This window comes from Sus scrofa, chromosome 15 (genome assembly GCF_054392235.1).
Source record: "Sus scrofa isolate SSC_HxYL_T2T_F1_AM1 chromosome 15, Sscrofa_HxYL_maternal_Yorkshire_Landrace_v2.0, whole genome shotgun sequence".
Lineage (NCBI taxonomy): Eukaryota > Metazoa > Chordata > Mammalia > Artiodactyla > Suidae > Sus > Sus scrofa.
The window spans coordinates 30,118,341-30,137,402 of NC_139397.1; the positions used below are offsets into that span (position 1 = coordinate 30,118,341).

At 40.8% G+C, this 19,062-nt stretch overlaps 1 protein-coding gene and 1 pseudogene across 3 annotated transcripts in view; one reads left to right on the plus strand and one right to left on the minus strand.

Moving 5' to 3' along the window:
- The window catches only part of LOC146395767 (lactase/phlorizin hydrolase-like), a 58,121-nt gene that overhangs the window by 29,136 nt on the left and 9,923 nt on the right, over positions 1-19,062 (plus strand). For all 3 annotated transcript variants that reach the window (XM_085001327.1, XM_085001328.1, XM_085001329.1), the window contains 2 exons: positions 3,418-3,708; positions 18,578-18,776. In XM_085001327.1, the coding sequence (XP_084857453.1) occupies positions 3,418-3,708; positions 18,578-18,776 (490 nt within the window). The remainder of the gene's footprint in view (positions 1-3,417; positions 3,709-18,577; positions 18,777-19,062) is intronic.
- Positions 6,074-6,368, minus strand: LOC100525613 (small ribosomal subunit protein eS27 pseudogene; annotated as a pseudogene).

Below are 19,062 nucleotides of genomic sequence, written 5' to 3' on the forward strand. Positions count from 1 at the left end.
AACGCAGGTGCCTTGGTGGGAGTCTGGGAAGCCTCCTCCCAGTCAGCCTGGCTTCTCCACATCCCCAAATTCAGGGAGACCAGCACAGATACAAGGGCTGTGCTGAGATGGGTGTTAGCAGGCCAGATGGAGCAGGTGGGGCCCGGCAGAAACACTTAGGCAAAGACGTGTGGATATGAAGATTTTCAGCTTGGATCCCTTTATTCCTCACCTAGGCTCTTGCAAGCAGATAATTTGATCAAAGCGGCTATCGTGTGGGTGTGGGCTTTTCTGATGTCCTAATAACCTCATACTGTTGGTCACTTTATTCATGCTAAATGAAGTTCATTAATGCAGAAAATATAAGAATTTCCTTTTTTTTTTTTTCAGAAAAATAAAAGATATTAAAGTGAAGAGTGACTTGCCCAGGCAGTTAGGGGTGGGTCCTTGCCTTACCTATGCTGCCTCCATTTATTTTCTTTGATACAGGAGTGGGGAGTCTGTGTGCTCAGTGTGCATGGGGCAGGGTCAGTGGTGTGAGCTGACAGGACTTTGGGTTGCTCAGCCTTTGGGTTTTTCTCTGGATGACCTTAGCTGCTAAAAACTTTGCTGAGGAAGGTGAGAGTAGCTGCCCCCAGACGACCTCACTACCAAAGTATAATGAATTCTTAGACCAATTTCTGTCATGTTAACTCAGCACACAAACACAGAAAGTATCCATGACGTCTTTGCAGAACAGATACTGACTCATGGACTTTGAAAAACGTATGGTTTCCCAAGGAGACAGGTTAGGGGGTGGGGGGATGGGCTGGGGGTTTGGGATGGAAATGCTATAAAGTTGGGTTGTGATGATCACTGTACAACTATAAATGTAATACAGTTCATTGAGTAATTAAAAAAAAAAAAGAAACTATTCATGTATCCTGTTTCGTGGCCTGAAGAAAACCATAGCTCTTGGACCTCTCTGGGGCTGAGGCCAACGCTATACATGAAAGTTCACTTGAGGAAATGCCAAGATTTCAGAGACCAGATCCTGTTACTCTTCCTTTACGCAAACAGAATCCTGTTCCCAGGTGTTCTTCATCTTGGCCCAGCTGACATTTTTGCCCAATGTCAAGATGTTGTGGGGCTTTCCTGAGGACTCTTCGATGTTTAGCATCATCCCTGGCTCTGCCCACTAGACGCCAGCAGACTCCTCCCCCAATTGTAACAACCGAAAATGTCCCCAGACATTGCCAAGTATCTTTTCAGGGACAAAATAGCCCATGGGTGAGAACCCCTGCCCCACAGGTTTATAGCTAGACTTGTTCATTCTAGGACTGAGGTTAGAGATTTATTCTAGGGCACAGGCTACAGGCCTGGATCAGTTACTACTGTGATAGTTGACAAATGGTGATTTTCTATATTCTTTAGGTGGCATTCACCAGAAAGGTGAAGCTTTGTCTTTTGTCCCACTTATTTAAACACATATTGATCTATATCATCAGTATGGCCTCAAGAAGTCCTTTTTTCCCCAGTGGGTTATACTTTTGCTATTGCTGTTGTTATGTATTTAGATGCTTAAACTGTCCCATATTTTGCTGGGTTGATTGTAGTTTAACTGGATCCTGGGTCATTTGGACATGACCCATTACTCTTTGATTACCTTCCTAATTCTTTGTAGTGCAACAAGATATTTTGGGCTCGTATCTTTTTGACCATTCTCTATAAGCAGACATTTCACAAATGAGACCTGGATCCTGATCTAGGCATTTAGGGACCAAGCTCTTGATGCTAAGTGTGCTCACTGTTACTGAGGTGTCATTACTTCTAGGTCTTCTCAGTGGACAGAGCTAGGTAACACATATATGTATGCACACATACATGTGCACTTACATGTATTTCCATGTCTACCCACATCTTGCCTATGTTATGAACAATGAGTTCATTTTGATACATCCAAATCTAGTTCAACTCCACAGGGTTGATAGAAGCCTTCCCACTTTTCATGTTTGTTTCTCCTTTCTCCAGTGGTGAGAAATCTTGTTCCTCATGTCGTCAACATAGTCACTTATGTGCTCAGTCCCCTTTCATTAACTAGTCTCCCAACCAGCTAACCATCACCTCCATCCACATGGCTCACACAGGGTGCCTTCCTGCTGACCCTGGTCTCTGCCACTTTCACAAAAACTGTAGGCCAAGCCTGAAAATGCTTTTTTTTTGAGGAGGGTGGGGCTGTGGCTTGCAGCAACAGCTTGATGTGTGAGATCTTTGCCCAAACCAGGGATTGAACTTAGACCACAGTGGTGGAAGTGCCAAATCCTAAACACTAGGCCACTGGGAAACTCCCCTTGAATATGCAGTTTGGGTTAGAATGCCAGTATTCTATCTTACTTGCGGCCAGTCACATAGTATCACACCATATATGCGAAGATGTTTTAATGTAAATTATAGAAATTGGACCTGTCAGACTGCCTAAGCTCAATGGTAAGCATTTGCCCAGTGGCTTGTGGTCAGTCTCCCCATAGATTAGGTGGGAGGAGAAAAAGGAGGCACAAAAACAGTGACATGTGTCCTGACTAGAAACTCTGGGAGTTCCTGCTGTGGCGCAGCAGGTTAAGGATCCAGCACTGTCTCTGCAGGTGTTCAAGTCGCTGCTGAGGCACAGGTTTGATCCTTGGCCCAGCATAGTGAGTTAAAGATTTGGTGTTGCCAATAGCTATGGTATAGGTCACAGCTGTGGCTTGAATATAATACCTGGTCCTAGAACTTCCACATGCTGTGGGTACAGCCAAAAAAGAAACAAAAAGAAAAAAATCTGAGTTCCTGTTGTGGCTCAGCGATTAATGAACCTGACTGGTATCCATGAGGGTGCAGATTTGATCCCTGGCCTCACTCAATGAGTTAAGGATCCGGTGTTGCCATGAGCTATGGTGTAGGTCATAAATTTGGCTTGGATTCTGCATTCTTGTGGCTGTGGTGTAGGCCAGCAGCTACAGCTCTGATTGGACCCCTAGCCTGGGAACCTCCATATGCCATGGGTATGGCCCTAAAAAGACAAAAAAAAAAAAATTCTGCCTCCACACCTCACCTGGCATCACTGGGATTTTTATAGCCACGATTGGAGTTGATGCACATGGAATTGTTCATTAAGACTTTTAGTGTGTACCTACCATACACCTGACACTGCTGCATTGACTGCCAGGCTGTGAAGATGAGAGACACAATGCCTAGACCTCAGTCTTGTGAAAGCGAAGCCAGTCAGCAAGCCCATAATTGCAAAGAGCAACATGACAGTGCTGTGACATACAGAAAGTGTGTACAGGAAGCTGTAGGAGTTCAGAAATTGGGGGTGGCCAGTAAAGGTAATGCCCCCTTACTTCCTGAGCCAGAACTCACCTGCTGACCAGGGAGGGCTTGACTACATGACTTAATTAGAGCATGTCTTTTTGTCTTGAGATCGAAGGTGCATGGAGAGCAGATGGCAAAGGACTCAGTATTTGGGACATGTTTTCTCACACACCACTGAAGATTGAGAACAATGACATTGGAGATATGGCCTGTGACAGTTATCACAAGATTGCTGAGGATGTAGTCGCCCTGCAGAACCTGGGTGTGTCCCACTATCGCTTTTCCATCTCTTGGACTCGCATCCTCCCTGATGGAACCACCAAGTACATCAATGAAGCAGGCCTGAACTACTATGTGCGGCTCATTGATGCCCTGCTGGCTGCCAACATCCAGCCCCAGGTGAGGTTGGGCCCTGACCAGGCCTTGGCCAAGGCCAAATGTGGGAGCCATCTGGGCTGGGGAGCACATTTATTGTGTAAACAAAGTGCTGTCATCAAATTTAATCTTTAAGTTGTCAGTAAAGATGTTCATCCTGTTGCTGACCCCCAACCATCCATTCCCTTCCTTGCAGGCAACCAGGTTTGCTGGGTTCTCCTGTCCTTTTGCATCTATAGACAGCAGATGTGTGTATATGAGTATGCACACGCCTCTTCCCCTCATTTTTCATAATGATGTGACATGTGCAGTTTGGTGCTTCCTTTTATTTAACAGTACTTTTTACAGATATTTCTATATGCATACATAATTTCCTCATACGTTTGGTTTTTTCAGTCATGTGGAATTCTCTTTGTACCTTCTCTAATTACTTCCCTGTTAATGGACACTCTTACACTGTTAAAATGAATAGTACAGTGAGTAACTGTATGTATACAATTCCGCTACGGTGGAAGTTTATCTGTAGGGTATGGTTCTAGGAGCACTATTGCCTGCCCCAAAATGCATGGGTTTATTCATTTGTTTAAAGTTTATTCTTTTTTTCCTTTTCTTCATTTTTTATTATTTTTCTTCCAGTTTTATTGAGATAAAATAAAGTACTGTGTAAGTTTAGGTAGTATAGCATAATGATTTGACTTATGTCAATAAGTTTAGTGAACATGTATCATCTCGTATAGTGTTAAAAAATAGAAAACATTATATACTGAGTTCTCATCTCAAGGAAAAATACTCTCTTAACAACTTTCATGTATAACCTAAAGTAGTGTTAGTTATATTTATCATGTTGTACATTACATCCTTAGTACTTAAAGTGCATGTGTTTTCTGGGGTTTTTAATGTTTATTTCCTGTTTTGGTTTTTTTTTATTTATTGGAATATAGTTGACTTACAATGTTGTATTTGTTTCAGGTATACAATAAAATGAATCAGTTACATATATATGCATATATATATAAATATATATATATATGCATATATATTCTTTTTCAGATTCTTTTTCCATATAGGCTATCAAAGAGTACTGAGTAGATTTCCCTGTGGTATGCAGTAGGTCCTTGTTACTTATTGATTTTGTATATAGTGATGTGTTATGCCAGTCCCAACTTCCCAATTTATTCCTCCCCCAGTGTTTCCCCTTTGGTAACCGTATGTTTGGTTTCACAATCTTTGAGTCTGTTTCTCTTTTTTGATTAAGTTCTTTTGTATCATTTTTATTAGATTCCACATATTAATGATCTCGTGATGTTTTCCTTTGTCTGACTTAACTTAGCATAATAATCTCTAGGTCTGTCCATGTTGCTGCAAATTACACAGTAGTGTTCTATTTTATGGTCGACTTATATTCCATTCTATATATGTGCCACATCTTCTTTATCCAATCCTCTATTGGATATTTAGGTTGATTCCATGTCTTGGCTATTGTAAATAGTGTTGCAGTGAACATTGGGGTGCATGTATCTTTTCAAATTATGGTTTTCTATGGAGTGATTGTAGATATTCTATGTTTAGTTTTGTTTTTTATGCTTCAAAGACACAAGTCTAGAGTTTTATTGAGGACAAGGTCATATGCAAATCGGAATGTTCCCTAGAAATGTCACCTGAGTAAAAAAAAGGACAAGTGGTCCTTGGATTTAAGAGGTCATTGATGATCCAAAGAAATGTTTCAGGGCAAAGGGATTAAAATTGAAAGTTGAATCACCATAGATTGTCACAAATTTAGCAGCATGTCACCAGGAGTTAAGTATGCAGGAAAACTAACAAGCATTTTAAAGTGGCAGAGAATTTAAATATTCTTTTGTAAGCTGAAGAGAGAGGCTCAAGAATTTAGTTTACTACATTAGAGATAGCCAAAGTGGTGGAGAAGCCAAGTATAGTTCACCTCTTTTTCTCTGCTAAGAAGCAAAAGAATTTCCTGAAGGGCTGGGTTCTGAGTGCCTTAGCTAACTCTTAGGACCGCATAAGTTTTTAAAAATGACATCTGTCCCCAATATATTAAATAACTATTGTCTTCTTTTGTTCTGCCAATATGTAGATCAACGTGAAGGTTCAGGTGTCCTCCAGAAGTTCATGGGTTCTTACCAGATCCTCTTTACCCTCTTTGCAATGTCGGCATCAATAGCTTTCCTCTTTCTAGGTAAGGAGTCCTTATATTCAGCACCATGGACTTTTGACTTGGAAACTGCCTTCATTCTATTTCACAAATTGCTCCAAATGACTCTAGAGTCCACTCTTCTGGATGCCCCTGAATACGTGAGGTAGGAACCTTCTAGGAGTAAAACAAGACAATAAGCAGGGTGTATCCAAAATGTGTTTATTGGGATTGTTTCCCATTCATCTTGATTCAGGGTACTTTTAGCGCTGCTTCCGTCTGAAGGAACATCCTTCTGTAAGCCTTGCTTTTCCTCCTGTAGGCTGGCAGAGGACAGCAGAGCAGCCAACATACAAAACTACTGTTTGTGCATGGCTAAAGACGGTGGTGATTTTATAGCATCCTGGGCATTTCACATCCATGAAATAGGAATTGGGGCTCTGCACCAGGTACTTCTTGTGTTTCCTCTTCTCCTCTTCTGGAGAGGAATGAAGGAGATCCTTTGCGAGAGGCATGTTCTCGTAGGGACGTTGTCACCACCAGAAAGGGCTGTTTAGTTTTTTAGGAGTGGGATTGCTGGATTGATTGTATGGTAGTTCTATTTTTAGTTTTTTAAGGATCCTCCATACTGTTCTCCATAGTAGTTGTATCAGTTTATACATTCCCACTAACAGTATGGGAGAGTTCCCTCTTCCCCACACTCTAACATTTATTGTTTGTCGACTTTTTGATGATGGCCCTTCTGACTGCTGTGAGGTGTTACCTCATAGTTTTGATTTGCCTTTCTCTAATAATTAGTGATGTTGAGAATATTTTTATGTGCCTTTTGGTCATCTGTTTGTCTTTTTTAGAGATACATCTATTTAGATCTTCTGGCCATTTTTGATTAGGTTGAGGTTTTTTTTGATGTAAAGGTATATGAGATTTTTGTATATTTTGAGATAAATCCCTTGTCAGTTGCTTCTTTTGCAAATATTTTCTCCCATTCTGTGAGTTATCTTTTCAGGTTTTTTTTTTAAAGTTTTCTTCTTTTGTCTTTTGACCTTTTAGGGTCACACCTGCAGCATATGGAAGTTCCCAGGCTAGGGGTCCAATCGGAGCTATTGCTGCCAGCCTACAGCAGAGTCACAGCAACACCAGATTTGAGCCACATCTGCGACCTACACCACAGCTCACGGCAACACCAGATCCTTAACCCACTGAGCGAGGCCGGGGGATCAAACCCTCAACCTCATGGTTCCTAGTCAGATTCATTTCCGCTGCACCACAACAGGAACTTCTCAGGGTTTTTTTTTATGTTTTCTTTTGCTGTGCATAAGCCTTTAAGTAGGTCCCTTTTATTTATCTTTGTTTTTATTTTCACTACTCTGAGAGGTGGATCAAAAAAGATATTGCTGGCCTTCCCACTGTAGCATAATGGGTTAAAGATCCAATGTTGTCTCTGTGGTGGCAAATATTCAGTCCCCAGCCCAGCACAGTGTGTTAAGGATCAGGCATTACTATAGCATTGGAGTAGATTGCGGCTGCAGCTTGGTTTCAATTCCTGGCCAGGAAGCTCCGTATGTCATGGGTGTGGCCAAACACACACACACACACACACACACACACACGATATTGCTGAAATGTATGTCAAGGTGTGTTCTGCCTACATTTTCCTCTAAGAGTTTCATAGTATCTGGTGTTACATTAGGGTCTTTAATCCATTTTGAGTTTATTTTTCTGCATGATATAAGAAAATATTCTCATTTTATTTTTTACATGTACCTATCCAATTTTCCCAGCACCACTTATTGAAGATACTGTCTTAACTTCATTGCATATTCTTACCTCCTTTGTCAGAGATAGATTGACCATAGGTGCATGGGTTTATTTCTGGGCTCTCTATCCTGTTCCACTGATTTCTATTTTTGTGCCAGTACCTTACTCTTTTGGTATCTGCAGCTTTGTAATATAGTCTGAATTCAAGGAGCCTGATTACTCCAGCTCCATTTGTCTTTCTCAAGATTGCTTTGGGAGTTCCCATCACAGCACAGAAGAAATGAACCTAACCAGGAACCATGAGGCTGCGGGTTCAATCCCTGGCCTTGCTCAGTGGGTTAAGGATCCAGCGCTGCCATTAGCTGCAGTGTAAGTTACATATGAAGCTAGGATCCTGCATTGCTAGGCTGGCAGCAATAGCTCAGATTAGACCCTTAGCCTGGGAACCTCCACATGCTGCAGGTGTGGCCCTCAAAAAGATGGAAAAAAAAGAAAGATTGCTTTGGCTATTCAGAGATTTGGTGTTTCCATACAAATTTAAAATTTTTTTGTTCTAGTTCTGTGAAAAATGTCATTGGTAATTTGATAGGAATTACACTAAATCTGAAGACTGTCTTGGGTAAGTTGATTCTTCCAATCCAAGAGCATGGTACTTCTATTAGTTTGTGTCATCTTTGATTTCTTTCATCAGTGTCATATAGTTTTCAGAATTACAGGTCCTTTGCCTCTTTAGGTAGGTTTATTCCTAGGTATTTTATTCTTTTTGATGCAATGGTAAATGAGATTGTTTCCTTAGTTGCTCTTTCTAATCTTTCATTGTTAGTGTATAGGAATACAAGTGATTTCTTTGTATTAATTTGGTACTCTGCTACATTACTGAATTCATTGATGAACTCTCATAGTTTTCTGGTAGCATCTTTAGGATTTTCTATGTATAGTATCAGATTACCTGCCAACAATGACAGTTTTATTTCTTCTTTTCCAATTTGAATTACTTTTATTTCTTTTTCTTCTCTGATTGTCATGGCTAGAACTTAAAAAACTATGTTGAATAAAAGTGGTGAGAGTGGACATCCTTGTCTTAGCAAAAATGCTTTCAGTTTTTTACCTTTGAAAATGATGGTAGCTGTGAGTTTGTCACATATGGCCTTTATTATGTTGAATTAGTTTCCCCTCTATGCCCACTTTCTGGAGAGTTTTCTCAGAAATGGGTGTTGGATTTTGTCAAAAGCTTTTTCAGCATCTATTGAGAGGATCTTATGTTTTTTACTCTTCAGTTTGTTAATGTGGTATTATCACACTGATTGATTTATGTATATTTTAGAATCCTTACAACCTGGGATAAATCCCACTTGATCATGGTGTATGATCCTTTTAATGAATTGTTGGATTCAGTTTGCTAGTATTTTGTTGAGGATTTTTACATTTATGTTCATCAATGATATTGGCCTGTAGTTTTCTGGTTTTGGTGTCAGAGTGATGGTAGCCTCATAGAATGAGCTTAGGAATGATCCAACCTGTGCAATTTTTTTTTGGAATAGTTTCAGAAGGATAGGTGTTAAGTCTTCTCTAATTTTTTTTTTTTTTTTGTCTTTTTTAGGGCCACACCCATGGCATATGGAGGTTCCCAGACTAGGAGTCAAATCGGAGCTGTAGCTGCCAGCCTGCACCACAACTCACTGCAACACCAGATCCTTAACACACTGAGCAAGGCCAGGGATCGAGCCTGCATCTTCATGGATAGTCAGATTCATTTCAGCTGAGCCATGATGGGAACACCTCTTCTCTAAATTTTTAATAGAATTCATCTGTGAAGCCATCTGGTCCTGGATCCTTGTTTGTTGGAAGTTTTTAAATCACAGTTTCAATTTCAGTCCTTGTGATTGGTCCATTCACTTTTTCTATTTCTTCCTGATCTTGGAAGATTGTATCTTTCTTTTTTTTTTTTCCTTTAAAAATGTCATAATTTCTGGAACACATATACATATACCTATGCAAATAAATCGTAAAGAAGCCTTTGTGTTCTTATTTGACAATGCTTCCAGGTAATTTAACATATCAAATGCACTTAATTGTTGTAATGTCTCCCTTTTTATAAGGAGAGAGCACAAACCTTTTGCTTTGTTTCTGGAGCCCTCTGGAAAATCCCAAAGTTAGTTTGAGGTCAAAAAGATTTTGCTTAGAATTTAATTTGGGGAAGTTTATCAAAAATGTCAAAAGCTTTTAAAACATTTGGTCAAATAGGATCATAGGTCACTATGAAACAAAATATATTTATTTAACCATAGTGACAACTGAAGACTATGCAGGCAAATACAGAAAGTTAAGTCATTGTAAAACAAAACCTAAAACAAAAAAACAAAAAAACCCTTAGCTTTTTAATAGAAAAGATTCAATTTTCTTAAGTAATCAAAGACTCAGCGAAAAAGATACAGGTAATTATTTTGTCCAGATACAAAACTTTTGTTTTCTAGACAGATCACTTACTTACAAGGTAAATAAAAACTTCTGTTTATAATTTATTAAAAGCATACCAACAATCCAATAAAACTTGTTCTTTCAGCAGATGGAAGAAAATCGTGTTCTATATAAGTACACTATTGATATTCAAGCTTATTTTTAAAATCCTTATAACAAATTCATTTAATCTCATCCAGCTTGACCACATATAAAATTCCTTTCCTCAAATTTCTTTTTTACAAACACTCTGCAATTTTCTTTTTTGAATTTAGATTGTGTTCTATTTTTCTCTTTCTTTTTCTGAAATAACAAACTCATTTTAGGACAAAATTCCTTTCCTTTCCCTCCACAAAACATCTCCATTCCTCATGGTTTTTTTGTTTTTGTTTTTGTTTTTACTGAAAATACACTTCTCTCTTTGCATACAGGGATGTTGCCCCTATTATTTCTAGTAGTTTTAGTTACATGCATTAGAATTTTTAACCATTGGTAAGTTTAATTACTAGTGAAAGTAAAGAAACAGTTGTGACTGTCCCTTAAACTAGCATTCTGTGCTTTGGTAAATTTATAAACATGTTTTATAATCTCATTTTCAGAAACCTGTGCTTTCTCATAGAAAATTTTTCAGTGTGGCACAAAACATGCTTATTAATAGACCCAAATATCTTTAATTCTTTGATAAAGGGAAGCAAAACTGGATAAATCTGTGCTCAGTAATATTTCAGTATTTTGGTTCATTTGGAAATAATCTGGATATGTATCATTTAAATTAGCTTCAAGATTTTTAGCTTCTTGAAAAGATTTGGGGAAACTTTTAAAAGTTTTTTTTTTAATCCTACTTTCAGCCATTTAATTTTCTTGTTCTTAACAATTACATTAAAGTTACCCACGAAACTCCATGAGATATCAAAGTAAGCCATTATCTCAAGCTATTTTTCTTGCTGTCAATTTTTGTAAGACATAATTTGAGCTTATTTAACCTTTAGTAAGCCTAGGTAAAATAAAAATTTTATGTCTAAATTATGTTTAGCATCAATAACTCTAAAGATGTTTAATTAAATAAAAAACTTAAACTAGCTTTTATCTCAGATCATGTGAATCTGAAAAGCATTTGAGTTTTTATTATATTTTTAAGAATATTATGAATATATAATTCATATAAGTGCCTACTTTTCTTTAGGCCATTTAAATAGAACTCTTTTGTAAATTAATTTTGGCAATTTGGAGGTAGAAAAATATCATATATATACATATATAGAGAGAGTCATGAATATAAAAATGCAAGCAGAAGAGTTCTCATTGGTAATGAACCCAATTACTATCTATAAGGATGTGGGTTCGATCCCTGCCCTTGCTCAGTGGGTTGGGGATCTGGCATTGCCATGAGCTATGGTGTAGGTCACAGCCATGGCTCGGATCCCACATTGCTGTGGCTGTGGCATAGGCTGGCAGCTGTAGCTCTGATTTGACCCCTAGCCTGGGAACTTCCATATGCTGTGGGTACAGCCCTAAAAAGCATAAAAATAAATAAAATAAAAATGCAAACAGAGACCTTATAGCTTCCATTCTAAAATTTTACCATGAGATAGGTATTTGTGGAGAAGATGCCTAGTTTTGTTGTTGTTGTTGTTATTTTTGTTTGTGGTAGCCTTTCCTGAGAACAAAATTGTACTCACCCAAGTCCTCAAACTGGAGTCAGTCCAGGTTAAATCAGACCCACTCTAATCCTAGACCCACTTCAGTTCTTAAATCCAACCCAGTCCAATCCTAGACCATGGCTTTTAAGTCAGACCATTTCAACCTCAACCAGTAACTACCCAGTAGTTTTCAGTGTAGAATTTGGGGAGCGAGAAGCAGACAGCACCAGCAAACCTCAGAAATGAGAACTGCAGACTGATTTCAAACAGATGGAATCTGGGGGTCTGGGGACAAAACCAAAAGCTGGGGTTTCTAACCAAATAGGCAAAGCCACAAGACTGTAGTCTGACACAAGAAAGGGAATACTTGTCCTTAAGGGATAGGCTGCCATGAATTATTTTGGGGTAAGGGTCTGATAAGTATCTTAAGCCCATAACTGGCTCCCTACACCCCTGTCATCCTCACCCACCATTTTCTTTTGTATTTCACTGCAGATGGTTTTTAAGGTCATGTCTTGAACCATTTCAGGGAGCTACTCAGTGTTCCTGGGTCTCTCACTTGTTTACCATAGGTATATGTGTTATTAAACTTCTGTTCATTTTTTTCCCCTGTTAATCTGCCATTCTTATTACAGGGTTGTCTCAGTTGAGAACCTAAATCCAATGATTTAAAACAATGATTTCTGAGTCCTCCAGTCAGTTTATCTGGGCCTGGCTCTGCTGATCTTGGCTGAGTCATCTGCATTCGGCTTGGTCTGACTTGGTCTCAACCTTGGGCAGTGGAAGCCAATGGAATCAACCTGTGTCTGGTCTCAGCAAGGCTCAGGTTCTTTATTCCTCCATGAAGAAGTAATTCAGTGAGAGACAAAGTGATAGGCAAGAAACAGATTTGTTAGGATAGGATACTTGTAAGAGAGGAAAGCAGGAAGGCAAGGAAGCTCTGGAAGATTGTATCTTTCTAAGAATTTGTCCATTTCTTCTAGGTTGTCTGCTTTATTGGCCTATAGTTGCTTATAGTGGTCTCTTATGATCCCTTGTATTTCTGTGATGTCTGGTGTAACTTCTCCGTTTTCATTTCTAATTTTATTGTTTTGGGTCCTCTGTCTTTTTTTTCTTGATGAGTCTAGATAAAGTTTTCTCAATTTTGTTGATCTTTTCAAGAACCAGCTTTTAGTTTCATTGATATTTTCTATTGTTTTCTTCATTTCTATTTCATTTATTTCTGCTCTGATCTTTATGATTTCTTTCCTTCTGCTAACTTTGGATTTTGTTTGTTCTTCTTTCTCTAGTTGCTTTAGGTATAAAATAGGTTGTTTGAGATTTTTCTTGTTTCCTGAAGTGAGCTCATATTGCTATAAACTTCCCTCTTAGAATTGCTTTTGCTGCACCCCATAGGTTTTTGAATTGTTGTGTTCTGTTGTCATTTGCTTCTAGGTATCTTTTTTTATTTCCTCTTTGATTTCTTCAGGTGATCCATTGGTTGTTTAGTAGCGTTGTTTAGTCTCCACATGTTGGTGTTTTTTTGCAGGTTTATTCTTGTTGTTGATTCCCAGTCATATAGTATTGTGGTTGGAAAAGACGCTTGATATGATTTCAATTTTTTTTTAATTTTCTGAGGCTTTATTTGTGGCCCAGAATGTGATCTATCCTAGAGAATGTTCCATATGTGCTTGAGAAGAATGTGTATTCTGATCTTTTTGGATGGAACATTTTATAAATATCTATTAAGTCCATCTGGTCTAATGCGTCATTTAAGGCCTGTGTTTTCTTTTGATTTTGCATCTGGATGATCTGTCCATTGCTGTAACTGGGGTGTTAAAGCCCCCCACTATTATTGTGTTATTGTCAATTTCTCTTTTTAAAGCTGTTAGCAGTAGTCTTATATATTGAGGTGCTCCTATGTTGGGAGCATATATAGTTACAATTATTGTATCTTCTTGGATTGATCCCTTCATCATTATGTAATGACCTTCTTTGGCTCATATTTTTTATTTTAAAATTTATTTTGTCTGACATGAGTATTGCTACTCTGGCTTTCTTTTGATTTCCATTTGCATGGAATATTTTCTTCCATCATCACACTTTCAGTTGTTATGTGTCCTTAGATCTGAAGTGGGTCTCTTGTAGATGGCATATACATGGGTCTTGTTTTTGTATCCATTTAGCCAGTCTATGTCTTTTGTTTGGAGTCTTTAGTACATTTACATCTAAGATAATTATTGATATATAAATTCATATTGCCATTTTGTTCATTGTTTTGGATTTGTTTTTGTTGGTCTTTTTTTCTTCCCATCTTCTCTTGTTCTCTTCTCTTGTGGTTTGATAACTGTCTTTAGAGTTGTGTATGGATTGCTTTTTCTTATTTCTGTGTGTATCTATTGCTGGTTTGGGGTTTGCAGTTACCATGAGGTTTTGATATAGGAGTCTATATATACACAAGATTGTTTTAAGTTGCTGACCTTTTAATTGCAAATGCATCTCCAGTGTCATGCCTTTGTACCCACCTCTTCTCACAGTTGCTGGTTTTGATATCATATTTGTATGTGGATGATCTCGTACCTTTACTATATGTTTGCTTTTACTGGTGAGCCTTCTCATTTGTAATTTTCTTGCTTCTGGTAGTGGCCTTTTCTTTTCTATCTGGAGAAGTTCCCTTACTATTTGTTGTAAAGCTGTTTTAGTGGTGCTGAATTCTCTTAACTTTTGCTTGTCTGTAAAGCTTTTGATTTCTCCTTCAAATCTGAGAGTCTTGCTGGGTAGGGCATTCTTGGTTGTAGGGTTTTTTTCCTTTCATCACTTTTAAGTATATCATGCCACTCCATTCTGGCTTTCAGAGCTTTTGCTGAAAATTCAGCTGACAGCCTTATTGGGGTTCCTTTGTATGTTATTTGTTGCTTTTCCCTGTTTTCAATATTTTCTCTTTGTCTTAATTTTGGTAAACTTGATTAGTATGTGTCTCAGGATGTTCCTCCTTGAGTTTAATTTATATGGTATTTGTTGTGCTTCCTGGAGTTAAGTGATTGATTCCTTTCCCACGTTAGGCAAGTTTTTGGCTATTATCTCTTCAAATAGTTTATCTGGCCCTTTCTCTCTGTCTTCACCTTCTGGCATCCCTATAATGTGAATGTTGATGCATTTAAGGGTGTCCCAGAGTTCTCTTAGACACTCCTCATTTCTTTTCATATTTTTTTCTTTATTCTTTTCCACATCAGTGATTTCCACCAGTCTGTCTTCCACCTCACTTATTTGTTCTGTCTCCTATAAACTGCTATTGGTTCCTCTAGTGAATTTTTTATTTTGGTTATTGTATTTTGGATCTCTGCTTGTTTAATCTTTAAATGTTCTCTTTTTCTGTTCAGTGTTTCTTCTCATTCATCAATCCTTGCCTCCAATTTTTTCCAAGACCTTGGATCATCTTTACTATCATTATTCTAATATCTTTTTCATGGAGGCTGCTAATCTTCACTTCATTTAGCTATTTTTCTGGGATTTTGTCTAGCTCCTTCATCTGGCTTATATTTCTCTGCCTTTTCATTTTCTGTAGCTTTTCAATCTAGTCTCTTTTTTGCAGGCTAGAGGGTTGTAACCTCTCTTGCTTTTGGTGTCTGTCCCCTCATGGGGGCAATTGATACAGGGGCTTGTTACAGACTTCCTCATGGGAGGGCTTAGTGCCTGCCCACTGAGTCTTGTCAGTAGGTGGAGCTGAATCCTGTCCCTCTGGTGGGTGGGGCTTTGACTCTGGGTGTGATTAAAGGCAACTGTGTGCCTAAAAGGACTCTGTTTGATGAAGGGCGAGGCTGGGTTCCCACCCTGTTTGTTGTTTGGCCTGGGGCTTCTCAGCCCTAATGGGAGGTGACAGATTTTTCCAAAATGGTAGGCTCCAGGGGAAGTCATGTCAGTGAATATTCCCCGGACCTCTACCTCCAATGTCCTGCCCCCACAATGAGCCACAGCTGCCCCTTGCTTTCCCAGGATACCATTCAAGACCCTCAAGTAGGTCCAACCCAGATTCTCAGGGAGTCTCTGCTTCACTCTGGGATCCAGGGCACATGGAATCTTGTGTGTACCCTCAAAGAGTGGAGTCTGTTTCCCCAAGCCCTGTGGAGCTCCTGACCACATGCCCCACTGGCCTTCAAAGCCAAATGCTTTGGGGATCCTCCTCCCAATGCTAGACCCCTGGGCTGGGGAACCTGATGTGGCATTCAGAGCTCTCACTCCTGTGGGAGAGCCTCTGTGATATAATTATTTACCGGTCCGTGGTCACCCACCTGGTAAGTATGGGATTGCTTGTATCATGAAAGCACCCCTCCTACCATCTCAATGTGGCTTTTTCTTTGTCTTTGGGTGTAGGATATCTTTTCAGGTAGTTTCCAATCTATTTTATTGATGGTTGTTCAGTGATTAGTTGTAATTTTGGTGTTTTAGTGAGAGAAGGTGAGCTTAAGCCCTTCTACTCTGCCATCTTGTCCCAGTCTCCTCTGAGAGCTGTTTTTAGTTTGGATGCCTGCCAACTCTTTGCTCAGCATATGCTGTACTTTATCCATTGATAGGAGGTAATGGTTGACACCAGAGGGCAGTGGCTGGTGCCTAGTTACAGGCCCCTCTTGTAGCAGTAGTGGGGGTAGGCTGCATGCACACTCTCAGGGATGTGGGGGCAGAAGTCTGGGCCCAGATGGGAAACCCTTGGTAGCAGCAACAGGCAATGCTTGCTCCTGGAAGGTGGGAGGAGGGATCAGTGCCTGGTTTAGGGTTCTGGGGTGTTGGCAGTGGTGGGTTGTGGGCGCTCCTGGGAAGGTAGGGGCAGTGACCACACCCACTCCTGAGACCCTCAGTGGAGGCAGTGGTGTCTGCCCACCTCTGGAGTCTGAGATGTCAGCAGTAGCTAGCACAACCCCTGGAGCTAATGCAAGTGGTGCCCTGTGGCCTGAGAGCCCCCACGTGGAAAAAGAAGCACCTCTGGTGGTCCTGCCCCTCCCCTTTCATGCTCCCCAACAATGGCACCCTGCATCTCTGGAGGCCTAGGCTTCTTCCTGCATTACCTCAGTTATGGCACACCACACCCTAGACCCCTCAGGTTGTCTCCATGCAGTCAACCTAGTCCTCTCCCCTAGTCTGACTTTGAAGCCTGAGCCTTAGCCCAGCACCCCTCACCTTAGCAGACAACATCTCAGGATGGCGTGCACTGGGCAGTGGCACTAACCAACCACCTATGCAGGGCTTCTTCCTGTTTTCCCTACACAAAATGGTTGCTACAATCGCCTCAAGGCTCCAAAGCTTCCTCTCTGTCCTGGCTGGTCTGTCAGTGAGAGGCCTTCCTGGTGTGCAGAAACCTTTCCTCTTTCACAGCTCCCTCCCAGGGGGGGTGGCCTGGTCCTGATTGCTTTCTCTCTCTCTCTCTCTTCTTTTTCTTTGACCTTTTGTCCTACCCAGTTACATGGAGATTTACTTGCCTTTTTGGAAGTCTGTGATCTTCTACCAGCATTCAGTAGATGTTCTATGAAAATTGTTCCACATGTAGATGTATTTTTGATGTACTGGATGGAAAAGGTGTGCTCTGTGTCCTACACCACTGCCAGCTTGCCCCCTCCTCCCAAAAGTGTATGGTTTTTAAGCTTTGAGTTACTACAAATAATAATACAGAAGCTCACTTGTGGGCTTAATTTACTGTCCCCAAAACAATCAAATTTTATTTGAGATTCTAACACTTTTCCTTTTCCCCTGGGCAACTTTATAATAGAGGGCTGCAGGGCACAAATTCTGTGAAACCCTGTTTGCTCTGCTGTGGTTGGAGATTATTTCACTGTAGTGAGAGCATAATCCTTTCATTACATCCACCACTTCCCACCCCCAATGAAAATATTTTTTCAAATAAAAGTCCTATTTGGACTTCTCACACTGATAACACTGCAGGAGAAAACCAGCCATGAAGGTTTTATTAAGGGGAACATGCGTACTGACTGTGATGGAGAGGAGGTGGCTGGGGGCTGCTTGCAGGACCCCAGGATCTCAGTGGACAGCAAGATCCATGACACACAAAAATCCAGAACAACAGCAGAAAGAACACAACATAGGGCTAAATGTTTGTAGCTCTCGAGGGCATAGAGACCCTCCAAAAAAAGGGAAAGTGATGTGGCCAAAAAAATCTTCAAGGAGGTGTGGGTCTAGAAGAAATAGGAGACTGTGGATGGGCGAGTGGGAGGGGAAGGGCATTTCAGGCAAAGGGAGAGACTGGGTCTGAGCTGCCGATGGTGGGAAGCCCAGTGTAGACTGAAGACAGTGGAGACCCCAGTGTGGCCAAGATGGGCTGTGTCAGGAGCATCCAGGGGAAGACCAGGGGAGAGGAGAGGCCACCACATGGACATGGCCAGAGGGGCCCCTCTCCAGCAAAGTGTTCCCAGCTCCACAGGAAGAACCTCCAGACACACTGGATGTCCTCAGAGAGGCCCTTTTGCTAGCAAAGTGCCTCCATCCTCCTGAAACCCTCAGAGCCTCAGACTCTCAGTACAGTCTATCCAGGAGGTTCTGAGGCTTAGCATTTCTGACCCCTGACTACCAGCATAGCTAATGCTTCCTGAAGGGCTGACAGGATGTCCCCACTCTCCACGTCCTCTGCCATGTGATTTCGGCCTCACAATGTTTCTGTCACATGGAAGTCTTCGTGCCTGAGCCCAGGGTCACGCAGGTGGGAGACGGCAGAGCTAGGACCCAAACCCAGGCTTCTCTGATCCACATGTATGAATTTACCATGCTTCAACACTGCTGCCCTCCCCATCCTGCCAAAGGAACTGTGAGGCTCTTTTGTCTTGGCATTCGTCCTCAGCGTAAGCAGTAGCAGTATGCTGGCACATACAGCATCACTGATGGAAATGCCGATTGTGCTTTTTCACAGGTGACCATTTACCACTGGGACCTGCCCCAGGCACTTCAGGATGTTGGAGGCTGGGAGAATGAGACCATTGTGCAGCGGTTTAAGGAGTATGCAGATGTGCTTTTCCAGAGGCTAGGGGACAAGGTGAAGTTTTGGATCACACTGAATGAGCCCTTTGTTGTGGCTCAGCAAGGCTACGGTTCTGGAACATTTGCTCCAGGTAAAGGTCCCAAAGCCTACATGTCAGCAATTTGGAGTCTGGTGTTTTTAGCACCAACAAGATATGAAATCCAGGTTGCCCTGGAGGAGGAGGAGGCCATAAAAACCTCAAAGCAGTGCTTCAGAATCCCTGCCTCCCACTTAGGAGGTGGCAGAGGTTTCCTCTTCTGATACCAGTTTTGCTGAACATGAACTTCCCATATCAAGACCTCCAGATGGTTTCATTTTCTTTTTGTCTCTATGCTTCTGCTGCCTCAGATGGGAAGTTCCCTGATACCAAGGATGCA